The 25,149-nt window shown below is 49.7% G+C and overlaps 1 protein-coding gene across 1 annotated transcript; it reads right to left on the bottom strand.

The window, feature by feature from the left end:
• Positions 1-5,373: 5,373 nt before the first annotated feature.
• Positions 5,374-9,173, bottom strand: SELENOW (selenoprotein W). Its single transcript, XM_061173642.1, has 6 exons — positions 9,043-9,173; positions 7,523-7,547; positions 7,364-7,417; positions 7,087-7,161; positions 6,882-6,980; positions 5,374-5,768 (listed from the first exon to the last, which is right to left on the bottom strand). The coding sequence occupies exons 1-5, from the start codon at positions 9,087-9,089 to the stop codon at positions 6,900-6,902; spliced, it is 282 nt and encodes a 93-aa protein (XP_061029625.1). The 5' UTR covers positions 9,090-9,173; the 3' UTR covers positions 5,374-5,768; positions 6,882-6,899.
• Between the last annotated feature and the right edge of the window lie 15,976 nt (positions 9,174-25,149).

Here is a 25,149-nt window from a genome sequence, read left to right as displayed (position 1 = left end):
TTCAATTAAAAAATAAAAATTCTAAAAATAGGGACGTTGACCCCACGCCTGGGGGCTCTGAATTAGTCTGGGTGCGGGCTGAGCATGGAGAGTGTTCAAATCTCTCCCCGGGTGATTCCTGCGAGCAGCCACGGTTAGGCACCACCTCATTTAGGTAAAGGGCTGATGGAGAGCTTCATAACCAAGGGAGGGTAACAACCTTCTAAGACAGGCATAATTAAATAATAGAATAAAAACAAGGGGGAAACAGAGAACAGGTTTGGAGTAAAACGATATTCAAGGAACGTATGGGACAAACACAATGTGTCTATCTTATTTGGGAATCATATTCAAACAAACCAACTGTAAAAAGGCATCTTTGTCATAATCAGGGAAATTTTTAAATGGACCAGGGATTGATTATATTATATTCAGGAATTACTGCTAATTTTGTTAGATGCAATGATGGCCTTGTCATCCTGTAAAAACAAAAATTAACCCAAAAGAATGGAAAATGGGTGTTCAAACAAAAACTTGTACATGAATGTTCATAGCAGTATTAGTCACCATAACCAAAAGACGGAATCATCCCAGGTGTCCATCAAAGGATGAACGGATAAACAAAATATGGTACATTCATACCACAGAATATTATTCCGCCATAAAAAGGAGTGAAGCACTGACACATGCTACAACATGGACAAATCTTGAAAACATTATGCCAAGTGAAAGAAGCCAGCCCCTAGTAACCATGAATCCACTCTCTGTCTCTATAGATTTGCCTACTCTGAATATTTCATATAAATGGAATCATACAGTATGTGTTCTTTTGTGTGTGGCTTCTTTCGAATGGTAAATTTTATGTTATGTGTATTTCACTTCAATTTTTTTAAATGGCAGGAGGACAGGCACAAAAGGAAAGTGTGCTGGCAGGGTGCCTTCCTCCTTCTTCCTGCTTTGAACACAGATGCGATGCCTGGAGCTGCAATGGTCATCTTGCCACCATGAGGCAAAAACCAAGTGGATGAAAACCCAACAAGCTAAAGAAAGGAGAGCATGAAAAGATAGAAAAATTCGGAAACCTTGATTACATTGTTGAGCTGACTACCAACCTTAAGACTTCTTAACAATAAATATCCTTGAAGTTTAAAAAAAAGGGTGGAGGGGGATGGAGCTGCCTGTCATGAGGTGCTGCAAAGTGGAGTCTGCTGAAGGGTTAAGCTAAGAAGACAGGAGGACTCAGTCTTTTCCCTGGATGGAGAGAAGTGAGGAAAGGCAGGGAGCCATAAGAAGCAGTTCTGAGTCAAGAAGGGAAGAAGGAGGCAACAGAGGCACTGAGGGCAAAATCTATCACTTTGCACATGGTCCTAGTCATGCCCAATCCCAGCCTGGGGTTGCCTGGATCCCCCACTCCCTTTTCCCTTGCTTCCTCCCTCCGCCAAATCTTCACCCAGAGATGTGAGGTCACTTGTCTGAGGTCCCACAGCCAGCAAGTGGTGAAGCTGGGACAGGTAGGGGTCCAGAGAGAGAAAGGATTTGAAAAGACAGAAGATGTATTTTTCCCGCTTCCTGACTTCTTTGAAAAGTGTCATGTCAGGGAACTCCCTGGCAGTCCAGTGGTTAGGATTCCGCACTCCCACTACAGGGGACACGGTTTTGATCCCTGGTCGGGGAACTAAGATCCCACGTGACCTGCAGTGCGGCAAAAAAAAAAAAAAAAAAAAAAAAAAGTGTCATGTCACCAAGCCCAAGATGGTGATTTTCTTTACACTAAATCTCAATGAGTGGAAATGATTCCATGGTCCCATATTGATTCCTAGTGATCCAAGGTGGTGCGAGGAAGATGCAGTTCTCCCAATTGGTCACAAAGTGTCGCTGTCGGAAAAGAAAACACTGTTTCTCCCGGTTCAGGCTTCCGGTGATGCTCTTGCTGAATTCTCTTTTCTTATTTATTTATTTATGTATTTATTTAATTTTGGTTGCGTTGGGTCTTCGTTGCTGCGCGCGGGCTTTCTCTAGTTGCGGCGAGCGGGGTCTACTCTTCGTTGCAGTGCGAGGGCTTCTCAGTGCGGTGGCTTCTCTTGTTGCGGATCACGGGCTCTAGGCACGCAGGCTTCAGTAGTTGTGGCACGCGGGCTCAGTAGTTGTGGCTCGAGGGCTCTAGAGCACAGGCTCAGTAGTTGCGGTGCACGGGCTTAGTTGCTCCGCGGCGTGTGGGATCTTCCCAGACCAGGGCTCGAACCCGTGTCCCCTGCATTGGCAGGCGGATTCTTAACCACTGTGCCACTAGGGAAGTCCCCTCGTTTTCTTGAAGATGTGAATTGTCTTAGCCAAAATTGTTAAGCCAAAATAGGATCACAGCATTTTCTTTCTCCTCCATGCATAAGGTAAACTTAAAATAAAAGGACTGTGGTAGATACTTCTAGTGCTCACCATTTTTTCCAGCTGTCTTCCTCTTCCTGACTACAGTCCCCAGGCAGGCTCTACAGGTGGGCAGGGCTGTGTGACCGTTCTGGCCAATGGGCTGCAACTAGAGGCAATGGGCGTCACTTCCTGGCTGATGTCTTTAAGAGCTAGCACGTGTTTCTTTGTGCTCTTTTCCAGCCACGGGGACTAAGGATGCTGTGGGTCCAAGTGCAGCAACCAGAGAACAGTCTCCAACTGTCTAGATCTGCACTATCCAGTAAGATAGCCACTAGTCACAGTTGCCATGAATTTGAATGTAAGTTTAAATAAAGTAAAATAAAAATTCAGTTCCTCAGTCACATCCACCACCTTTCAAGCTCTCGAAAGCACTATGTGGCATGTGCCCAGTGGCCATGGTGTTAGAGCAGATACAGAAAAATTCCATCCCCACAGAAAATTCTATTGGACAGTGCTACTCTAGGTCTCTGAATGGGTGCAGGGAGGACAGTTGCCCTGGAGAGGGCTTTGCATGTGTTGCATTAATCCACTGAGATTTGGGTTTGGTTTTGTGTATTTCCACCAAAGCATAACCCAGCTTAGCCTGACCCACCAGATTTCTTGCTTAAACAAAGGACTTGGGAGTCTTATGTCATTTAAATTATCAAGTGGTGGCATAATGTGACTTGGCTAAACCAAATGGAGAGCTGGAGGTAACACCATGCAGACTCCAGTGGGGTTAAGGTCAAGCTCCATCGAGCCTTAGTTGCTCACTAGCCTCTCTCTGTGGTCTGTCTCCACCTACCTGGTTTAGATCTAAACCTCCAAAGAATTGTTTTACTAAGAGAACAGTCAGAATCATTAGAAATGAAGACGTGTGGGGTCTTTGTTTCTTGTCGCTATCATTGATGGTTGTCATGGGAGTTTTCCCAGATGTCACTGGGTATGGACCCATGGAGTACAGGCACAGTCTCATGGGTCATCAGCATTTGTCTTAGGGGAGAAACAATTTCTGTCCTCGCAGAACGAGTGGCTCAAGGTTTGAGAGTTCATCGGGTTAGAATTGTATTGTATTTGAGACAAGTGTGGACTTCATGACCATCAAAAGCATTAAGAGTTCCTCAATTCTGAGGGAATCTAACGGTCTTCATATGACCTTCTGCCAGGAAGGTTATAAAAAAAATCATTACTGTTGACCCAGATGTTCCACTCCTTTGTTTTGTGTTCAAACAAAAACTTGTACACGAACGTTCATAGAAGCACTATTCACAGTAGCCAAAAAGTAGAAACAACCTAAATGCCCATCCACTGACGAAATGATAAACAGAATGTGGTCTATCCATTCAGTGGAATATTATTCAGCCATAAAAAGGAATGAAGTTCTGATGCCAGCTACATCATCATGACATGGATGAACCTTGAAAACATCATGCCGAGTGAAAGAAGCCAGACACATAAGACCACGTATTGTATGATTCTATTTTTATGAAATCTCCAGAACAGGGAAATCTATAGAAACAGAAAGGTTAGTGGTTGCTCGGGGCTGGGGATTGGAGGGGTGCTAAAGCATGCGGGGGTTTCTTTGAGGTGATGAAATGTTCTGAAGTTGACTGTGGTGATGGTTGCATTATCTGTGAATATAGTAGAAACATTGAATTGTATACTTTAAATGGGTGAATTGCATGGTATGTAACATCTCGGTAAAGCTATTTTTAAAGAAAAAAGTATTTCTGAGGCTGTGATTTTTTCTAATTTTCAGACACTTATCCTCTTATCTTTTGCCCAATGACTGGTCTCTTCCAGCTGTGGTTTCTTAGATGTCTCCAACTTAGAAACCTCCGAGATGGTACTTTTGCATCCAGGTGCTTCTTTGTAGTGTCTAGTGGATTTCCTCACCTCACCCAGGCCACCCAGCAGCCTGGCTCAGAGAGGGTGAATTGAGGCATAACCAGGCATGGTTCATTCGCTACAGTATTTTCCAGAGTTTTTGTAGGAGGACTGTTAGAGCTCCCAATCTGTCAGCCCACAATGAAGGTGAGAGCCGTCAAAACAAAAATAGCATCCTCCTGTTTGGGGCGCCTTTTATAAATACTCTAGTGGATTTTATACAGACTAAATTTTGTTCATATGTCTTAATGATCTGAATCAACTTTTCAGGATACGCAGATGCATGTAAGATACAATGGCCCTCAGTGAAAGGACTTCTGAAAGAACCTATTTTAAATTTTGAAATTTCAAAATACCTTTATTAATACCCACCAGGACCTAACCCTTTACAACATGGATCCTAAAGGTGGTTTTTAAAACCTCAGGGACTCACGCACATCCTCAGGCCCCATCACAACTGTAATCAGCTGGGATAACGTCAAGACGGAGTTCTTAAAAAATGAATTAACTGTGGTTTGTAAACAAGTGGCCAGTCACCCGTAACGCTTACAGTCTTGTCACATGAAATATTAGGAAGTGGGCCCGTGAGACTTCCAGGCACTTCCCAGCGTCCTCAACACCAGCACAAGAACAAGGCACCTTGAGACCCAGGCTCAGACCTGACCCCCGTTACTTCTGCCTCATTCCATTGGCCAAAGCAAGTCATGTGATCAAACCCAAAGTTAGGAGGTAGGGGGTACAGGTCACCTCTAGCGTGAGGACGGTAAAGGGGGGGTAAGGCAGACACGCGAGGAGGGGGTGAAATACAGGGCCCCAAAACACAATCTATGACGCCACCCAGCACCTTTCTTCCAATCATTGCCAGCTTTCTCCTAAACACAGCAACCAGGGGCCCACTTCACACTGGAGGACTTACACCAGTGATGGTTATACGCAGCTCCAGGTGGCATCCAGAGGCCACCTTAACCTTGGCTTTAGGAACCACTGAAAGTTCAACCCTGAAGTTAGTTATAGCTCTGTACCTATCAAATCACTAGTTTCCTGGACTGGAGAGCAGTGGGAGGAGGTGCCGGGGTAAAATGGAGCCACGCGGACACAGGCACAGTTTGTTAACCTCGTCAACATTTATTGAGTTGTGAACCGTTGCAATCACTGCTGAAATGTGAGACTCACTCATCCTGATGCCGCTCTCGGCTTCCGCTTGAAAAGGAAGCCTGGAGCAGGACCACCCCCAAACACCAGAGGGTAGAAGGAAGACATGGGGGGGTGCAGGGAGATGAGGGACGGGGGGGAAAGGAAGGAAGCAGGACCAGCGTGCCAAGTTAGACTCCCGGGGACACACGCACACTCCCACACACACAGGCAAAGACCAGGGGCGTCCATCTCTACCCCAACCGGCAGCCGCAAGAACATCAGGGAAGGACCAGGCGTCCACGAGACATTTCAGTCCTTCCTGTCATGAAGCGTCTGCCGAGAGGGGCTGGGCCAAGGTCACTGGACTGCGCAGAGAGAAGGGGGGGAGGGGGCTTCAGACTACAGGGAGAGAGGCCAGATTAAAGGGAGTCACTTCACTGACTTTAATCTCTAAGCTTTCGCTGTAATAAACTGTAACCATGAGTAAAACAGCTCTGCTGAGTTCTGTGAGTCCTTCAAGAGAATCGCTGAGCTTGACGGTGGTCTCGAGACTCCTGAAACTGCACTCAAAAGCCATGCGAACAAGAATCATTCTTCCCCTCTCTCTTTTCTCTTACATAAATCCCATTTTGGCTTATTTTAGATGAAATCATCCATTGGTGGACTCCTCTGGAATCCAAGCAAACCTTGTGCTGATTTAAGCAAATGCCTTTGAGTTACTGGCAGTTTGGAGGTGGCAAATGGTGTGTTTATGCAAGCGATGCGCTCCGTTTGTCCTTAGGAGTTCAAACCCCACAAAGGTGGCACCCCACCTCCACCCCCTCCCTCCTACAGCAAGAGCCCACACATCGCCAGCTCATGCAGCTTTGGAATTATGAAATTCTTGATTTTCTTTTTTTAATTTGGGGAGACTCACTTCTTTTCAGACCTGCACAGGAGGCAAGACAGTCATATTTTTGTACTGCTTTAATTCAAATTTGCGGGTCCAAATTCCCACTGAAAGCAACCTCACTCTGCCCTAGTGAGGACGATAAGAAATGGAACTTGAGTTCAAAGCGTTTGAGAACCAGGTTCCTGGTGCAAAGCACGCTGGGGGCAGGTACCTGGGTCCACAGTATCCTGGCACAGGATACTCTGTGCTAGCACACCATGGGGTGGGAACTGGCACTCAAGCTTAGAGGGGGGCAGAAAGTGCTTCTAGGCTCTCAAAAGCCAGGAGCCAGAGCTTGGTTATGGACTAGGTTAGTATCCAGGGCCCAGTTCCAGGATAGGTTGGGTTCAGGGCTCATCTAGAACGTACAGGCTTGAAAATTGAAAAGCAGGCTCAGAAAGTGCTGAAAAGCAGTTCTATGATCCAGAGAACAACACGGAAATTGCTACTTGTTCTGGTATTGGGTTGGACACTAGTACTTGGGTTTGGAGTACATTAGGAACTAGGAGTCGTCAATTCTGTTGTCTAGGAGCTGGGTCCCCCTCACCTCTGCCTTCAGGGCCCATCAGGCCTGAGCCAAAGCGGCTTTGATGGCGGCCACCAGCTTCAGAAACTTGCTCTCTGTGTCCACATAGCCATCGCCTCCCTGGAGAAGGGAGGAAGAGGGGAGGGATGAGCTGGGACCAAGATGCCAACCCCAGTCCCAACACCCCACTAGCCCAGAATGGGGCAGAATGGACAGACAGACATACCTTCTTGGAGTGAACCAACTTCCCCGCTACCAACACTTCAAAGAAACCGGTGACCTGGGGCGTCCCCTCGCCGCACTGGGGAGAGGGAGAGAGGTGTTGGCAGGGCTGAGCTGCCCTCTTGGGGACACCCGCAGCTTCCCAAGGAATGGAGAGCGGGGGTGAAGGGTGGGGCTGACCCAAACCACCCCCGCTGCCATCCAGGGCTGAAGGACGGACACCCAGGGCTGAGGGACGGACGTGACCCATGTGTGACTCCTTCCCCATCCCCAAGACCCACGATGTCCAGGTGTCCAGGGAACGCATCTTCTAACTTCTTCTTAAGCTGAAGATACTGCAAAAGGGGGTGGGAGGTCACAACAGGGGTCCACAGGAGCCACGCCAGCTAGCCCCCCTTCCCCCATCTTCCAGGGGTGCCTCTTGGGACCATTCTGCTTACCTTGGACTTGTAGCCTCAAGCGCCACTGGTGGGACAGTGTCCAAGAGAGTGGGTCCCGGGAGAGAGGAGACGGTGGAGATCCAGGGAGAGGCAGGAGCAGAGATGGAGGGAAATGGGGGGGGGGGGGCGGGCAGGAAGAGATGAAGAGAGACACAGATGACAAAACCAAGCAAGGCACAGACACCCTCAAGAGAGAGGAGAGACACGCCCGAGTGTTGGGAAGCAGCACACAGATGGGAAGGCAGGGACACAGGAAGGAGAGAGCCACCCACACGAGGAAAATTCGACACAGAGCAAGGGAGACAAGAGATGAGCAGGGGTGCAGAAACAAGGGGCGACAAGGAGAGACCATAGCATGAGGCAGAGCAGAGGCAGAGGCAATGGAGAGAACTGGGTTAGGACAACTGCTAAAGTAACAGCCCCACCCCCGCCCGTCCAAGGGAAACCATTATTCCTGGATCCCCAAGGCCCTGCCAGGCCCGAGGATGAAATCTAAACGCCTCCCCAACCCCCCACGGGAGGCTATTTTGGAACTGGAGTCTGGTGCACAGGCCCCCCGGGCCTCAAAATTTCACTCCACCCCCTGCGTGACCGAGCGGACAGGGACACCGCTAATGCTGTGACAGATCTGAGCCTTTCATAACCCCCTCTGGACATCTCACAGACATGACAGCCAGTGGACCCAGATTCGGGTAATCTGTGATCTGCAGCCTGAACCTCGAGCTACTGACCTGCCACTGCCCCACTCCCAGCTTCAGTTTCCTCACCTGTAAAATGGAGCTAGACACACACCCCCACTCAAGGGGTTTCCGAGAGAGGAAATTCACTTAACATGTATTTATTCAGCGCCTACAGGCCAGCATGCCTGTGCATGCCAGCACAGTCCTAGGTGCCAGGGTGATCAAGCGGTCTACAGGACAGAACATTGCCTGCCGACCTGGCACTTTTTCACTCTGAACGGACCAATCAGATCAAATGTTTAACACCCAACACACAGCATTCCCTCCGCGGTAACGTTAAGATCACTCCCTCTACAGACAGGAAAAGCGAGGCCAGAAAAAGACTAGGGTTAGTAGCGAAAGGCATCCACTGTATGCATTCAAGTCCTTGCCAAACGCACGCCGGAACCTTCTCGAACCTTCTCGACTCTGGCCGGCCCCACCCCACGATTGTTCCAGGTACTGGGGGAGGGGAAACCTAAGCGCTGACGGAACCTCCTCTCCCATTACAAACTGACCCCCACCTGCTCCCCACACTGAGCCCCGGAATCGGGGGGGTTAAAACAACACACACGTGTCGCAGTTCTACCTTTTGTGACCTGAGACGTCTAGAATGTTACAAACTGGGGACGGGGTGGGGGGAGGGCAGAGAAATCAACGTTTCCCTCCCCCACGGAATCCTTTTCCCAGTGGAAGGATCCCCATGGGTCCTGCCCCCGACGTCCCCAGCGCCCGGCTCCGCCAGGACAGGGCGGGGCCCGGGCGGGATTCGAAGAGGGGACCTCCGGCCCTCGTGCTCACCAATAAACGACTCGGACGGGAACACCCATGATTCCGGACCGGAGCATCCGCTACAGTCCGATCACCCGATCCGCACCCCAGCGAGAAAATGCAGGGTAGGCGCCCCGAGGCGGAGCATGCGCAGAGAGGCCTGGTAATCGGCGTTCCACAGAGCGGACCAACGCCGGGGGGGGGTGGATGAGGGGAGAAAGGCCCCACAGCGGGGACGAGGGGGGCCCTGCGGCCCACCACCACCCTGAAGGCCCGACGCAAATCTCCCTCCTCTCGCCCTGTGAGGCCAGGGAGCATGCCGGCAGAGGGAGTCCCGGGAGAAGCCTTTGCGCGCCCCCTCCGGGATCTCCCCCTCCGGGCTGGAATGGTATGGCCTCGTGGGGCGGGGATTCAGGGCCAACTGCTACTAGGAGGAAACGGAAGTGCAAGCGCAGGCGGTTGTTTTGCAGCGAGGACCTGGGGGGCGGGGGCGGGGGCGGGGGGGGAGGCCGAGAGGGCCGTGTCCGAAAGGATTTGGGGTACTCAGGGCAGCACCTGAAGCTGGGGTTTCCAGTGAGCGCTCCAGGGCCCCCGCTGCCTTATTAAAGCCTGGCATCCGCACCCGGGCGCCGCCTGATCAGCTTGGCACACCCCCCCCCATTTTGCGCCTTCCAGCCCTCTCTGTGGCAAGGTGTTCATGGAAAGTGCTGGAAGCTGGCAGCTGAGTTAAAGGCTTAGGGGGGCGCGATGCATTTCTCTGAGCCTCAGTTTCCTCCTCCGGAAGATGGGCACAATCGCCTTCAGAGAATATTTACCCATCTAACAAATACGTACTGGGTACCTACCTGCAGTCATAGGTTCCGAAGATACAGCAGTGAAAAAATAGGCAAAGTCCCTGCCCTTAGCTCTGCCCGAGGTCTTCCCACCGCAGCTTCTGTCTTTGATCCGCCGGTCCTCACCTGCTGTGACCCTGACATCTCGGGGCACTTGGCAGACATGGTTCAAGTTCCACCCCACCTCTTTTGCTGGCTGTGTGTCCTCTGATCTCAGTGGTCTTGGGATGATATAATGAGCCTGTGATGTAGAGCAGATAACATGTGGCTAGGCTAGTCAGTGTCCCATAAATAGAGGTCTTTTTCAGGCTTCCAGGGTCCTCAGAACAAAAACCCAAGCCTTTGGAGTTCCCTGGTGGCCTAGTGGTTAGGATTCCGGGCTTTCACTACTGTGGCCGGGGTTCAGTCCCTGGTGGGGGAACTTAGATCTCGCAAGCCGCCCGGCTTGGCCAAGAAAACAAGCAAAAGAACCCCAAGCCTTAGCATGCTCTGCCCCTGACTGGTCCCATTGTTCCCTTCTTGCCCCTCTCTTAGTGCCTTAGCCACGTGGACTCAGGGACCTCACCCACTCACCTGCCTCTGGGACTTTGCACTTGCTGTTTCTACCCTCTCCTACTGCCTGATCCTGCTTATCCTCCAGAAATCAGCTCCAACGTATTGTAGGGAAAATTTTGTGTCGTGATAAATTATACCTTCTCCATATTACATCTGTATTAGTTTGCTAGGGCTGTCATCACAAAGTACCACAAACTGAGTGGCTTAAACCCCAGAAATTTATTTCACGGTTCTAGAGGCCAGAAGGCAGAGATCAAGGTGTCAGCAGGGTTAGTTCCCTTTAACGTCTGTGAGAAAGAATTTGTTCCATGCTTGTCTCCTAGCTTCTGGTGTTTTGCTGGCAATCTTTGGTGTTCCTTGGCTTCTAAGTACATCACCCAATATCTGCATTCAACTTCACGTGGCACTCTCCCTGTGTGCATGTCTGTGTCCAAATTTCCCTATTTACTTTATTTTATTTTATTTATTGGCCATGCCACGTCGCATGTGGGATCTTAGTTCCCTGACCAGGGATCGAACCCATGCCCCCTGCAGTGGAAGTGCGGAGTCTTACCACCAGGGAATTCCCAGGACCCAGTCATTTTAGATGAGGGCCCACCCTATGCCAGTATGACCTCATCTTAAGTAATTACATCTGCAACAACCTTGTTTCCAAATAAGGTCACATTATGAGGTACTGGGGGTTAGGACTTCACATATGAATTCTGGTGGGACATAATTCAGCCTGTAACAAGCCATTCAGAGTTATATGATTCTATGGGGTTCTGTGTTACAACTCCATAAATTGTAGATAAGTGATGGCAGTACAAAATAATTCTTCTGTACAGGCATGCAAATGAATTCTGTCTGGTGGACGGACAACCCTCTCTCCCTTATTCTGTTTGGGCTGCTATAACTAAATACTACAGTTTATAGCTTATAAACAATGGAAATTTATTGCTCCCAGTTCTGGAAGCTTCAAAGTCCAAGATCAAGGTGCCAGCATGGTTGAGTGAGGGCCTTCTTCCTGGTTCATAGCTGCCACCTTCTCACTGTGTCCTCACCTGATGGAAGAGGCAGGGGATATCTCTGGGGTCTCTTTTATAAGGGTACTAATCTCATTCACGAGAGCTCCACCCTCATGACCTAAGCACCTCCCAAAGGCCCCACCTCCTAATACCATCATCTTCGGGGGAACGCAAACATTCAGACCATAAGACCCCCCAAATGTTTTGCCTCTATTTGCATTTTTGTTTCAATATTCCTGATCTATAAATGCGTCTGTTCATTGATTTTCCTTTGAACCAGTTATAACACCTCACAGTGTTAAGTGAAATCTTTAACATGTGTTCACTTTTAGATCTGTATGAGTCATGATTTTCCCTTTTTCCCCCAAAATTATCTTCTAACAATGCTGTCCTCAAGGAAGGCCACCCAAACCCCGCAGGCTGGCCAGGGTCCCCGTGGGGCTCCCCCAACACTGCCCCAACCACTCTGGTTGTCCCAGGTCTGACGTTTTCTCAGCACACCCAGCAAGTGGCTGGGCACAGGGCAGATGCTCAGAGGCTGTTTTGTTGACTGGGCTTAGGGCTGAGAACTTGCCAGGGGCCTGAAGAGTGAGAGACAACCCCCTTCTGCCACTGAGAACAAAGAGGTCTCTGTTGCCCAGGAGTGGAGGAGGCTGGAGGCAGTAGTCATGCTTCTGGGGTTGGGAATCCACCCCTTGCTCAATCTCTCTCTCTCTCTCTCACACACACACACAAATGGTAACCACAGCTCTCCCCCTTACCTGGCTACACAATTGCACATCCAGACAAACCACAGCCCAGCCAGAGACACAACACAACAGCACAAACCTCTATTCTGCTACACAATGACACAAAAGCACACCAGGCTCTCCCTATACAAGAGCCCAGCCCATACCCAGCCAGGGTCACAACAACTACCCCTCCAAATGCGCAACTCACGCACGATGGCTGCCGCCTCTACCCGGCCACGTGGTAGAACACACAACTGTACCCTGGACGCACAATAACACAACACACGTGTATCCGGACAGAGACACAGCAGCTCACCCAGAGATCCCGCTCACTGGGACACACAATTGTATACAGAGCACACGCTGCTGAATTTGGCCACGGACATTGATACACAACCGCACAGCTGCACACAGAGACATGATCAATAATGCCCATGGACACACACACACACACACACGCACACAACATTAACCTACCAGTAACCCAGCCAGACTCCCAGACAGACTCTCACTTGGATGCATCTGGGCATGAACACCATTGCACAACCACACACCACCCCAGGGACACACCCAGGCAGAGACACTGCAGCCCAATCACACAACACATGGAGGCTCCCACTCACAGCCTCACAGCGACCCACGCCCAGGCTCGGGCACACGCAGTAAACAGACATGGTCCCTGCCTCCTGGGGCTCATGTTATGGTCAGGGAGACGGACATGGGAAAACATAAATAAATAAGGATTCCTATTTATTTAGAGCATAGTGAGTGCTGGGAAGAAAAATAAAGCCAGGAAGGATGGCAGGGAGTGCTGGGCCGGGGAGTTTTGTAAATAGATCAGGGAAGGCAGCTCTGTTATTAAATACACAATGAAACAAAAGCCTCCTTCGGGCCTAAATGGCAGGAAATGTGTTATCCCGTTTTACAGATGGGCAAACTGAGGTACTTGGATGAGGTCACACCAGGCACAGAGCATGGATATGACCCCGCTGTCTGGCTGTGGAGCCTGTGCTCTGAACCACCTTCCTGTCATCAAGACGGAGAAAAGGGGGGGCAGGTGGGGTGGGGCAGGTGGGATGGGGAGTTGTCAGGGACCCCGAAAGCTCCAAGGGGTGAAGGAGGCCTGGACTTCCGAGAAACCAGGAGGTCCAGCCTCTGCCTCATCCCTGGCCCAGGGAAGACGCTGCCCGAGGCTCTGTGTCTAATCTGGTGGCCCTGGAGAGTGACCCGGAACCCCATCACGCTTTCAATGTCTTCAACACTTGGATGCAGGTAAGGCTAGCGGCGGGGCACCCCATCTGACTGTCGTTCTGCACGGGGCCAGGGCCTCCCTGAGGCTGTGGCTCCTCCTTGTGAGCCCCACCCCCACCCCAGGGAGGACCACTGAGCCCTCAGCAGGCCGGGCCTGTCTGCGGAGGACCCCGAGACCAGCACGTGCAGAGGCTCCTGCCTGAGAGGGAGCCTGGAGCGTGTCCTGAAGCACTGACCTGACCCTGTCACTCCTCTCTGTGGGCCCCCCAGTGCCCTCTAGACAGGTCCAAACTGTTTAGTACTATTCACTCTTTCATTCATTCATTCAACAAACATTCACCGAGACCCTGATATATGTTGTCCCCAGAAGGAGAAGACCCAGAGTGGGCGGGGCTAAGTTTGGAGGCATCCAAAGGGGGCATCTGACCAGCCTGGAAGGAGGTCAGGGAGGGCTTCCTGGAGGAGGGGACTTTGAGTTGACAAGGAGGAGGGAACCTGGCAGCGGGAAGAGCAGGTCTGAGGCCTCTGTCACCGGCGCCCACCTTCAGCTTCTCCAGATCTTCGACACCGAGACCAAGCAGGGTGCCGTGCTGCACCCCACCTGCATCTTCACCAACAGCCCCGAGGTGCTGCACACGCAGGAGCAGGAGGCCAGGGGCGGCGACAGGAACCGAGGTACCGTGAGCCCAGGTGGGGGTGGGGGGAAGCCCTCCATCGGGGACGTGAGGGACAGGACAGTGACCTCAGGGTGCCGTCTGGAGTTACCCCCCCACTCCTCCCCACACTCTGCCTTCTCTGGGGCTGCTGACGTGGGACCTGCAGGTCCCAAGAGCCAGACCTGGCTGGGTGGACTTGGCGAGTCCACCCCTTGCTGAGCCTCGCCCGCCCCATGAGGTGCTGGCTGCCCCGAGCCCCGAGCCCGTCCCAAGGCCTGAGGTTTTAGCAATTAGAAACAGCGCCTGCTGGTAGACCTGTCCCGGGAGCCCCATGAACTTCAGGGCTTGGTCCTGCCTGGGGGGCGCTTTTCACAAAGCTGCTGTGTACCTTCATGCACGTATGTCTTTGCACGGCCACCTGCTTTCCTCTGTCTTGTAGATACCTAGGTGTAGAAGCCCTGGATCAGAGGGTGGGTGTATGGTTAACTTTGTAAGAAACTGCCAAACTGTTGTCCACAGTGGTTGTAACATTTCATATTCCCACCAGCAGGATGCCAGAGTTCCAGTTGCTCCATCCTCATCCTCATCCTCACCAGCACTTGGGAGAATCAGTCTTTTTAATTTCAACATTCCAATGGGCCTAGGGAAGTATCTCATTGTGATTTAAGTTTGCATTTCCCTAAATATTAATGAAGTCTTTTCATGCCCTTATTTGCCAGTCCTATGTCTTCTCTGATGAAGTGTCTATGTCCTCAAATCTTTTGCCCATTTTTTATTGAGTTGTCTTCTTCTTCTTAAATTGTAAGAGTTCTTTATATATTCTAGATATGTCTTTTGTCAGATATCTGTTTTGCAAATATTTTCCCAGTCTGTGGCTTGCCTTTTCATTTCTGCAGCAATGTCTTTTGAAGAGCAAGACTTTCATTTTGATGAGTCCAGTGTATTTTGTCCTTTAATTATACTTCATGATTTTGGGTGTCATATATAAGGTATCTACATCAAACCTAAGGTCACTAAAATTTCTTCCTCTATTTTCTTAGAGAAGTTGAAGGGTTTTAGCTCTCCTTTTAGAGCTTATGCTTTTTTTTTTTTTTTCTTATCTGGCTTCTCATCTTGTTCAAATCCATCACTGCCACTTGGCCTCTTGGAGAGAGAAAGATTCAACCTGCAGGCATCAAGGGGGTGAGGGAGCTGGAGTGCCAGAAGCAGTTACTATAGCAGTCTTGGGTCTGCTAGCCTTAGAAAAGTCTGCATGCAAGGTCGGCCCTCGCCTAGCATTGGGGAAATTGGCTGATAAACATTTTCCTCCACTGATATGAAACTTTCCTAAAGAAAGTCTGGAATTTGGGTACATGCTGGTTAGAGGGTACCTACATGAATAGCCTCCGCAAAACGCTTGGGTCCTGAGTCTCTAATGGACTTCTTCTTCTTTTTTTTTTTTAAACCAATAACTTTTTTTTTTTTAATATTTATTTAGTTGCACAGAGTCTTAGTTGTGGCACATGGGCTCCTTAGTTGTGGCATGCAAACTCTTAGTTGCGGCATGCATGTGGGATCTAGTTCCCCAAACAGGGATGGAACCTGGGCCCCCTGCATTTGGAGCGCAGAGTCCTATCCACTGTGCCACCAGGGAGGTCCCTCTAATGGGCTTCTCTGTGCAGAAACGTTGCATACACTTTGCCGCATTTTCATTGCTGGGGAAACGTGCTCAGGGTGAGCCCTCGTGGGAGGGAGTGAACATAAGGAATCTTGCACGCGGGTTTCTCCAGACTCTCCCATTATGATCCGCTGCGTGTCCTACTATGTCACTATAATGAATCAACTCTGGGGCGTTCCCTGGTGGCCTAGCAGTTAGGATTCCCGGCTTTCTCTGCTGTGGCCCGGGTTCAATCCCTGTCGGGGAACTGAGATCCCGCAAACCGCATGGCGAGGCCAAAAGAAATCAATCAATCAACTCTATACGGACTCCTCTAGGACCTTCTAGCAAATCCCTGAACACGGGGCTGGTCTGGGGACCCTGACACAACTGGTAGCCCTGGTCAGACCCAGAGGGAGGAGGGTACGCAAAAGAAAAAGTCTAAAACACAAACCACGCCACGCTGTTCGCTGTTCCATTGTGTGTGGGCTTGAGGGGGCTGCCAGGAATCGCTTTAGGAAATTTCAGCTCTACTGCACTAGGTACGGAGAGAATGGGCATTTTTCACGGGTTTGAGATATAATTAATGCAAATTCCAAATGCATACTTCCACTCCTGAAGGCCAGGTTTTTACATCCAACTGCCTACTTGACACCGACAGTTGGGCGTCTAACGGGCACCAGCAACCTGAGGTCCTGATTCGCCCGCCCCACCTCTGGGCCCCTCCTTCTCCGGTCTTCCCCATCTCGAAATGGCAACTCCAGACCAGGCAAAAAAAAACTTGGAGTCTATTGGCTTCTTTCTTTGTAGATCAGTCAGTGATGGTGGATTTACTTTCACAATATATCCCGGATGTACCCACCCCTCTGCACCTCCACCTGCGGGCGCTGTTGGAGACCCTACCACCTCCGGGAAGGACTTAGGGAGCTCCTGCCCTGCCCTACTTTCCCTCACAGTCTGTTCCCTATGCGGCCGCCAGGGGGCGCCGGTCCCCACCAGCGTCTGCACACGCCCGGCTTCATCACCCAAAGTCATCACCGTGGACCACAGGCCCAGATGTTCCGACCCCCTCCTTACCTCTCTGATCTTATGCCCTCCTCACTACGCTCCACCTACACTGGCCTCCTTGCTCTTCCCGGAACAAAACTGACACGCCTCTTCAGAGTTTTTTGGGGTTTTTGTGGAGTTTTTTCCTTTTTTAAAAATTGAGGTTAAATTCACATCGCATAAAATTAACCATCTTAGAATGTACGATTCAGTGGCATTTGGTACATTCACAGAGTACATTGTTTTTTTAAAAAATGGTCTTGTCATCATTTCTTATAGGAAATGGTGGCGATGGGAGATGGAAGTTGTGTGTGTTTTAATTGTGGTAAAATACACCTAATCTAACACTTGACATTAGAAGCATTTGGTACAGTCACAATGTTGTGCAACCGGCACCTCTATCTAGTTCCAAGACGTTTTCATCACCCCAAAAGGAGGCCTGTACCCATTAAGCAGTCACTCCCCACTCCCCCCCTCCCCCCAGCCCCTGGAAACCACTAATTTACCTTCTGTCTCTATGGATTTGCCTGTTCTGGACATTTCGTGTAAATGGAATCATACAATACGTGATTTTTTTTTAAGTTTTTTTTTTTGATGTGGACCATTTTTAAAGTCTTTATTGAATTTGTTACAATATTGCTCCTGCTTTATGTTGGGTTTTTGTGTGTGTGTGTGTGGCCGCGAGGCATGTGGGATCTTAGCTCCTTGACCAGGGAATGAACCTGCACCCTTTCATTGGAAGGCAAAGTCTTAACCACTGGACCTCCAGGGAAGTCCCTACATGATCTTAAGTGTCTGACTTAGCATAACTTTTTCGAGGTTCGTCTGAATTTTAGCATGTATCCACCTCAGAGATTTTGGGGTTTTTTGTTTGTTTGTTTGTTTTATCTTTTTATTTATTTAGCTGCGTTGGGTCTTAGTTGCGGCACGCGGGATCTTTGTTGCGGCGTGCGAGCTTTCTCTCTAGTTCTGGTGCATGGGATCCAGAGCGCGCAGGCTTAGTTGCCCCACGGCATGTGGGATCTTAGTTCCCCAACATTGGAAGGCGGATTCTTAACAACTGGCCCACCAGGGAAGTCCCCACCTCAGAGATTTTGCATTTACTGTTCCCACTGCCTAGAACACTTTTCCTTCAGACAGTCGCAGGGCTCTTTCCTTACTTCATATCTTTGCTCAAATGTCACTTCTTCCCTGACACCCTATTTAAAATTGCAACACCTCCTCCAGCCCTCTGTACCCCCTTTTTCTCATGGCACTTACGCCCTTGACATTCTATGTATCTTACTTTAGGTTTTTTTTTTTTTTTTTTTTAAGCTGTTAGCCATCTCCCCCGCCTACAATGTGCACTCCGTGTTTTTCTGTTTTTTCTTCCCTCCTGGTATGTGTCCAGTATCTAAAGTAGTGAGTGGCACGTGGCAAGCACTCAGTATATACTTGTCAGATAAACGCATCTTTAAGAAAATATTTAGTAAGCTTATTAGAGAGTCTCTTATATTAATGGCTACAATTGAATAGTATAAAAAATGTATGTGGGGCTTCCCTGGTGGCACAGTGGTTAGGAATCCGTCTGCCAATGCAGGGGACATGGGTTCGAGCCCTGGTCCGGGAAGATCCCACATGCCGCGGAGCAACTAAGCCTGTGCGCCACAACTACTGAGCCTGACGCTCTAGAGCCCACGAGCCACAACTACTGAGCCCACGCGCCACATCTACTGAAGCCCGTGCGCTCTAGAGCCCGTGCTCTGCAACAAGAGAAGCCACCGCAATGAGAAGCCCATGCACCGCAACGAAGAGTAGCCCCCGCTCGCTGCAACTAGAGAAAGCCCACGCACAGCAAGACCCAACACAGCCAAAAATAATAAATAAAAAAAAATTTTTTTTAATGTCTGTGAAACAAGAATGCAAACTAAGTCATTTGTTAACACCAGGAGAATTCTTATCTTCCTCTCCCTGTGATAATTCTTATCTCTTTCTAGGCGAGTACCAGGCGCTTAGAATTCAGGCAAGTTGGATGGGGGAGAGTGGGGGGAGGGGGTTCACTTCCTTGCAGACTGGACCTTGGCCGATAAGAAGCCAATTTACATCCTTAAAGGGAAAGGGCATATTTCCCATTTTAAATGTTGTAAAGTAGGGCTTATAGGCTCTTCTTCCACTGGAGGCAGATTTGTCCAAAGTCCCACCGAGTTTCCATCAGGCCTCTTTCATTCACATGGGGCATACTGAGCCACCGACACAGGTGCAAACGGTAGGAGGCAGGAATCTCGTGTGACATATTCTCGTGAATATGGTACCCAAAGGAACTAGGGCAAGTATTTTGGTGCGGGCTACACTGAGGAATACGGTACCTGCGGAAGCCTCGGAACTTTCAGTGGTGCTGGTGACAGGACCTAGGCGAGGCCTTCCCTGACAACCCTCTTTTTTTTTAATTACCTTTTTAACACAGTATAGTGCACAAATATTAAAGTTACAGCTCAGTGTAATTTTCACATGTATAATACCATTTAACCACCTCCCATATCAAGATATAGGTCATTTCCGGTTCCCCAGGAAGTTTTCTCACGCATCTTCCCTGTCAGTTACCCAACAAGGGTCACCACAATCCTCTATCACCATACATACGTGAGTTTGGCCTGTTCTAGAACTTTGTATAAACGAAACCATACAGCATGCACTCTTTATGTTTGGATGCATGGATAAATGGATGGACCAATGGACAGATAAGTGGATGGAAATGGATGGATTGATAGATGGATAGATGGATCCAGTGATGGATGGATGGGCTGAAATGATGCCTGCCAGCCCCTAGGGGTTCTGGGTAAGGTCTCTGCCTGGCAAATGGGGGAAGGTACAGGGCAGGTGGGACAGGGGAGTAGTCAGAGGTGAGGCCTGACACGCCTTGCCTACAGCAAAGTGACAGGACCCTTTGAGTAACTGTCTCCGCCCCTCCTGCCCTCGCCCCCACCGGGATCTACACACGCCCTTCATGGCAGGGTCCCTGTCTCTCCTATGCTCCCTCTGGCCCTCGCCCTTTTACAGCTCACCCCACCACCACCTCTCCACGTCCAGGACCCCTGCCGACCCCCGCCTCCGATCTGCTCCACCCATTCAGTAAGCGTTGCCCCTCGCCTGGCGGGGGAGGTGTCTAGCTTTTATCCCGCCTGCTGCAATGTGGTCCTTTGAGGGATCTTGAGTAAGGGTGAGGGGGAGTTAGGGTCGCCAGGGAACCTCCAGGCCAGCTGGTTCCGGGTGTGTGCTCTCGGCGCCCCCTGGCGGCCACCGTCTCTCCAGCATCTCTACTCGCTAGAGCCTAGCACTTTCGAGATCCTGCACCTGACGGTCCGCACCCGACACTCTGGGAGACAGGACGTTAATGTTCACGTAGGACCACGGGCGGCGCCACGAGACCGCTCCAGGCATGGTCACCAGGGGCGTCCCCGCCCTGGATCCCCAGGACAGTTCTCAGCGATCCATCCCGGACCCGACCTCCTGGCCAACCCTCCTTCCTGCTGGGGCACGTCCAGCCTCGTGGGAGTGGTTCCTCTGCAGTCCAGATTCCCTCCCACCTCTCTGGCCGCTTTTGCTGGGTCCCTTTTGCTGACCCCCGCCCGCTTCCGCTCCTCCTTCCCTCCCTCTCCCATCCCCCTCTCTCCTCTCCTCCTGCTTTTGTTTACTTAGCTCTCACTGCCTCAAATGCCACCAATACCCCACTCGCTGACCACACCAGTCTCTCCCTGACCGGGCCTCTGAACTCCTGGGTCCGGCCATTTCTGCCACTTTGCCTTTTACAAGCCTATTAGGCAACTCAGGCTTGATCTGGTCAAAATTCAATCCGAATTTCTCTGCCCCAAACCCACTTTTACTTGAGTTGTCCCCATCTTAGTTAACCAGCTTTTTACTATTCCCCCTCCATCCGTTCAGTTCTCATTCATTCTCTGTCTCCCTCTGCCTCTCCTCACCAGCCAGGAACGGGTTAGTGCTTTACTTCCTGGAACCTGTGTTCCCCAAACCATCTATGTCCCATCTCCTCATCGGGCATCCCCCTCCATCCAAATGTTCCACCCAGAATATCCTCGGTGTCATCCTTGGTCTCTCTCCACCCTCTCACGCCCACGTGCAACCGCTCGGCCAATCTGCGCATTCCACCTTCAAAATGGATCCAGAATCTGACTGCTTCTCCCCTCCACTGATTCCACCCTGGTCCAGCACCGTCATCTCCCACCTGGACTCCTGCAGCTGCTTTCTCACTTCATCTCTTGCCCCCAACAGTCTGTTCCCCAACCACAGCCAGAGGGACTCTCTCTCCTCACATGGTCTGAATGGCACTGCATGATGTCGTCTCAGGTTGCATCATGGGCCTCACCTCCCACATTCTCTCTTTGGTTCCCTTGGCTGCAGGCGCCCAGGTCTCTTTGCCCTTCCTGAGGCTCCCAACCCCAGGGCCTTTGCACTGGCTGTTCTCTCCACCTGGAAACAATTTTTCCTGTCCTATATTCATGGCTGCCTCCCTTGTTTTATTCCAGTCTCTGCTCAAATGTCAATTACTAGGAGAGGACTCGGTATTTTGGAGTTAGTACCTGGGTCGGTAAGTAGGGGTGGGGACAAATGCAAGAGCTCTTTCAAAGGGAGAATGTACATGACCCGGGTAGAATCTCAAATCTGGGCAAGTCACTTCCCTTGTCTGTGCTTCAGATTCCTCAGTGGTAAAGAAAAAAAGAGGTGGGGGGAGCACAGTAACGCCTGTCACACTGGGACCAGAACAAGGACGTGGGACAGAGACAGCCTTCTAATTATGGAACAAGTATTAATTGTTTAAATGATATTATCATTAAAGGAAAGGGAGGAATCCATGATGTTGCCAGGTTTTTGGCCTGGGGGACTTAATGTGTCACTCTAGAGTTTGGGTCACAGGAGGATTTTAGACCATAGGTCAATTCCCCCGTCCCCCCACCATGAACTTGTGGGGCAGGTGAGCACAAAGGGCTGGAGGTGTCCTCAGCCATCTATCTATCTGTGCTCCTGCCTCATTCATGGAAGGCTGGGCTCGCTAAGTGGAATGGACAAAGTTCCGCCTGGCCCCTGACTCTTAGCAACTGTGTGGTCTTGGGTAAGCCCCTTGCCCTCTCTGGGCCAACATCTCTTTGGATGGCAAATGAACACAGCAAAAATGTCACAGAAATGGTTTAGTTTCTTGCAGACCTCGGAAAGCTCTTAGAATTTTAAAAATTACTTTCCTGAGCGTAAAAACAATGCATCTTGGGCAGGGATCAGAGCCTAACTAGAAACCACTCCAGGTATTTTAAACAGGAAGGGATTTAATACAGGGAATCAGGTGCTTACAAAACCAAGGGAGTCTGGGGCAGCAGGCTCTAGGCTGGGCTTTAGGGATTATGCCCAGGACGGCTACACAGAACCCACCTGCTTCCAGGGAAACTCTGGGCTCAAGAACGCCCAGTCCTGGCTGTGACCCTGCAGTCACTTCTGCCGTCCATATCTCTGGAAGGACTCTAACCGCTGGGGCCTGTTCTACACCTAGAATCCAGCTGCAAGGGCGTCTGGGAAATGCAGTTGCTGCCTCCAGCCCCTGCTGTAAGGAGGGTGGGTGGAGGTTGGCAAAGCTCACCCCGGGTTCGCCCCAGTGAGTGGAGAAGATACATAAAAGCAGATTTAAGGAGGAAGATACAAATCTAGCATCATTCACCATCGGAGTGTAGCCCCTGTTAACCCTGGTGTACATCTTCCCAAATGCCTTTCTCTGCCTATGTGTTTATTTACATTTTTAAACTAGTCAGAGTCATAATCCTTTCCCCATTTAACAGTTCTCTGAGACAGACCATAAGTATTTCCCCCGATCATTAAAAATTCCTCCCCTTTCCCCCAAAAAATATTCTCCCCAAAGCTGTTTTTTTTTCTTAAATGGTGATGAAATATCCCATCATGTAGACATCTCACTTATAAAAACCCATTTCCCATTGTCTATATTTGGACTGTTTCTGTTTCTAATCTTCCAAACAGCACATCAAGGCATCTATGTCCATATTTTGAATTCCTATTTTAAAAAAAGTTTGGAAAAGCTGGAAAAAGGCTGAAGGTGGAAAAAAGCATCCCCTGGAATCCCCCACCCAAGAGACTCTGGGCACAGGGTTAGTTCAATGAAGCCCAGCATGGATGGGGGCAGATCCTGTTTCCTTTATTCCACAAAAGAGCAGAACATAAACACATTCCGGTTATTACGCATGCTTCCGACCCCTGGGTTAGTGGCCGCAGAGGCCTCCCTCCCCCGAGTGGCCAGGCCCACCCCACGGCCATTACCACGCTTCCTTCCATTCTACACAGCGCTCTGACTGACCTGCCTCTGCATTATGCTTTTCCCCAAATTTCCGGCCATTTCCTTCAGGCATGTTCCCAAGAGTGCAATCAGTGGGTCAAAAGGTAAGAGCATGTGTGAGGAGTCTTTGGCACAGATTGCAAGTTTCCACACTTTTTTTCCCCCCATTTTTGTTTTCCCCTAACATTATAATACACTCATCTAGGGCTTACTCTGTGCCAGGCTCCTGTCCTAAGCACTTCTGTGTGCAGACGCCACCCTTGGAATAACCCAATGAAGTAGGCACTATCATTATGTCCATTTTGCAGATGGGGACTCTGGGGCACAGAGAGGTGAAGTAACCTTCACAAGGTCACACAGCTAGTATGTAACGGAGCTGGGATTTGAAATCAAGACTCTAGCTCCCAAGTCCATGCTCTTAACCACAATTTAAGGCTGCTGCCTACAGATGGCCTCCATCCTTTAAATAACCAACTCTAGCTCCCTCTGCAGTATAGATGCACTATCATTTATTCAGGCATCACTCAACTGGTGGGTAATTCACTTTTTTTAATACCACAATTGGGCAGATTCAGGTTTTGTGGTGCTTGAAGCTTTTACAATTTGAGGGACCCACTACAGGAAAAATAGTAAGTTACAAGTTCGAAAGGAGGTGTAGGACCTTGGAAGGGACCAGTGCAAGTAATTGACTTTGAACCTTAAGGCTCCATCAGCATCACGCTAAATCCCAATGTGCTTTTTCCCAATAATTATTAGCAAGATTTTCAAACAGTAAAGGCAAGCGAGTTTTCCTGGGAGCACCCATATGCACCAGCACCTAGATTCTACCGTTAACATTTCCCTGAACTTGTTTGATGACGCATCTGGGCATCTGTCCCTCCCCTATCTGTCCGTTCATCCCCTTTATTTTATGCATTTCAAAAAGAAGTTGCAGACATCAGGGCACCACTGCAGCTTGCAAATCTTTAACTAGAGTTCAGCATTTTTAATTTTTTTCTTTTAATGTAAAAATCAGAAGTGAAATGTAATTGATAATGCAGGGAAACCCACAAACCTGTCTTTGCTGTTACCCCGTGTTTTTTGCACACAGGGGAACAGACGCATTTCCCCAGGACATTAAACAGTGAGAACTTCCTGAGGACTCTGCCTAATGCCCCGGCTGGCAGAATCTGGCCTCGGGTAGCTGGGACCTCTCCATCCCCCGGGTAACCCAGCATTTGACAGATGCTCTGCTGGCCATCTCTGGACATTAAGAGTTTCCTCCCTTTTTCCAGCAGCTTCCTTCAGACTCCCTTCCCAGGATGAAGTTACTGGGTCAAAGGCTGGGGCTTAAGGCTTTAGCAGACACCAAGTGGCTTCCATTTGCACCTCAACCTACCATCCTCTGCCCTCTCCCCTATACACACACGAACACTGCAGTTTTCTTGTCTGTATAACAGTCCTTTTTAAGATGGGAGAAGGGGAGGAACAGCAGGAACAGTTCCTTAAATTGTGATGTGGGGGGAAGGAGGAGGCTCTGACGTTAGTCTCTCCCTTCAGCCATTTGTTTTATAAATTGCCTGCTATATTTTTATAAACATCTTGTCCTGGAGCAACCTGCCTAAAGGCCATGATAAAAAATAGAGAAAGACTAACAGAAAACTAAAAGCAATGGACACTCCTGACAAGATACCATGCACAAAGTCAAAAGGAAGAGCCTGGGAGAAATGTCTGTGACATGTATGACAGTCTTCAGACCCATAATAAATAAAGAGCTACTATAAACAAACAAGAAAACAGCCCAGGAGGAAAATGGTCCAAAGATTTGAACCAGCATGGAAGAAACCACCAGTGATCATATGAAAAGGTGCTCAACCTTACTGGTAACCATGCACGATAAAATAAAACGTGAGACCATACCGTAGTAAAGCTATGAGCAAACAAGGTGGGGGGGGGACTCCTATATGCAGAGAGCATTTTGGCTGGATCCAAATGACCTTTTAGATACACTTTCCCTGTAGCCCAGAGATTCACTTCCAGGTACTTGTCCTACAGACACATGTGAAATGGCACAGGTACACAGGTATCCCCTCCAGCTTCACCAGGAGCAATATGGG

Source organism: Eubalaena glacialis, chromosome 18 (genome assembly GCF_028564815.1).
Source record: "Eubalaena glacialis isolate mEubGla1 chromosome 18, mEubGla1.1.hap2.+ XY, whole genome shotgun sequence".
NCBI classification, from domain to species: Eukaryota; Metazoa; Chordata; class Mammalia; order Artiodactyla; family Balaenidae; genus Eubalaena; species Eubalaena glacialis.
This window is presented reverse-complemented; position numbering and strand designations above follow the sequence as displayed.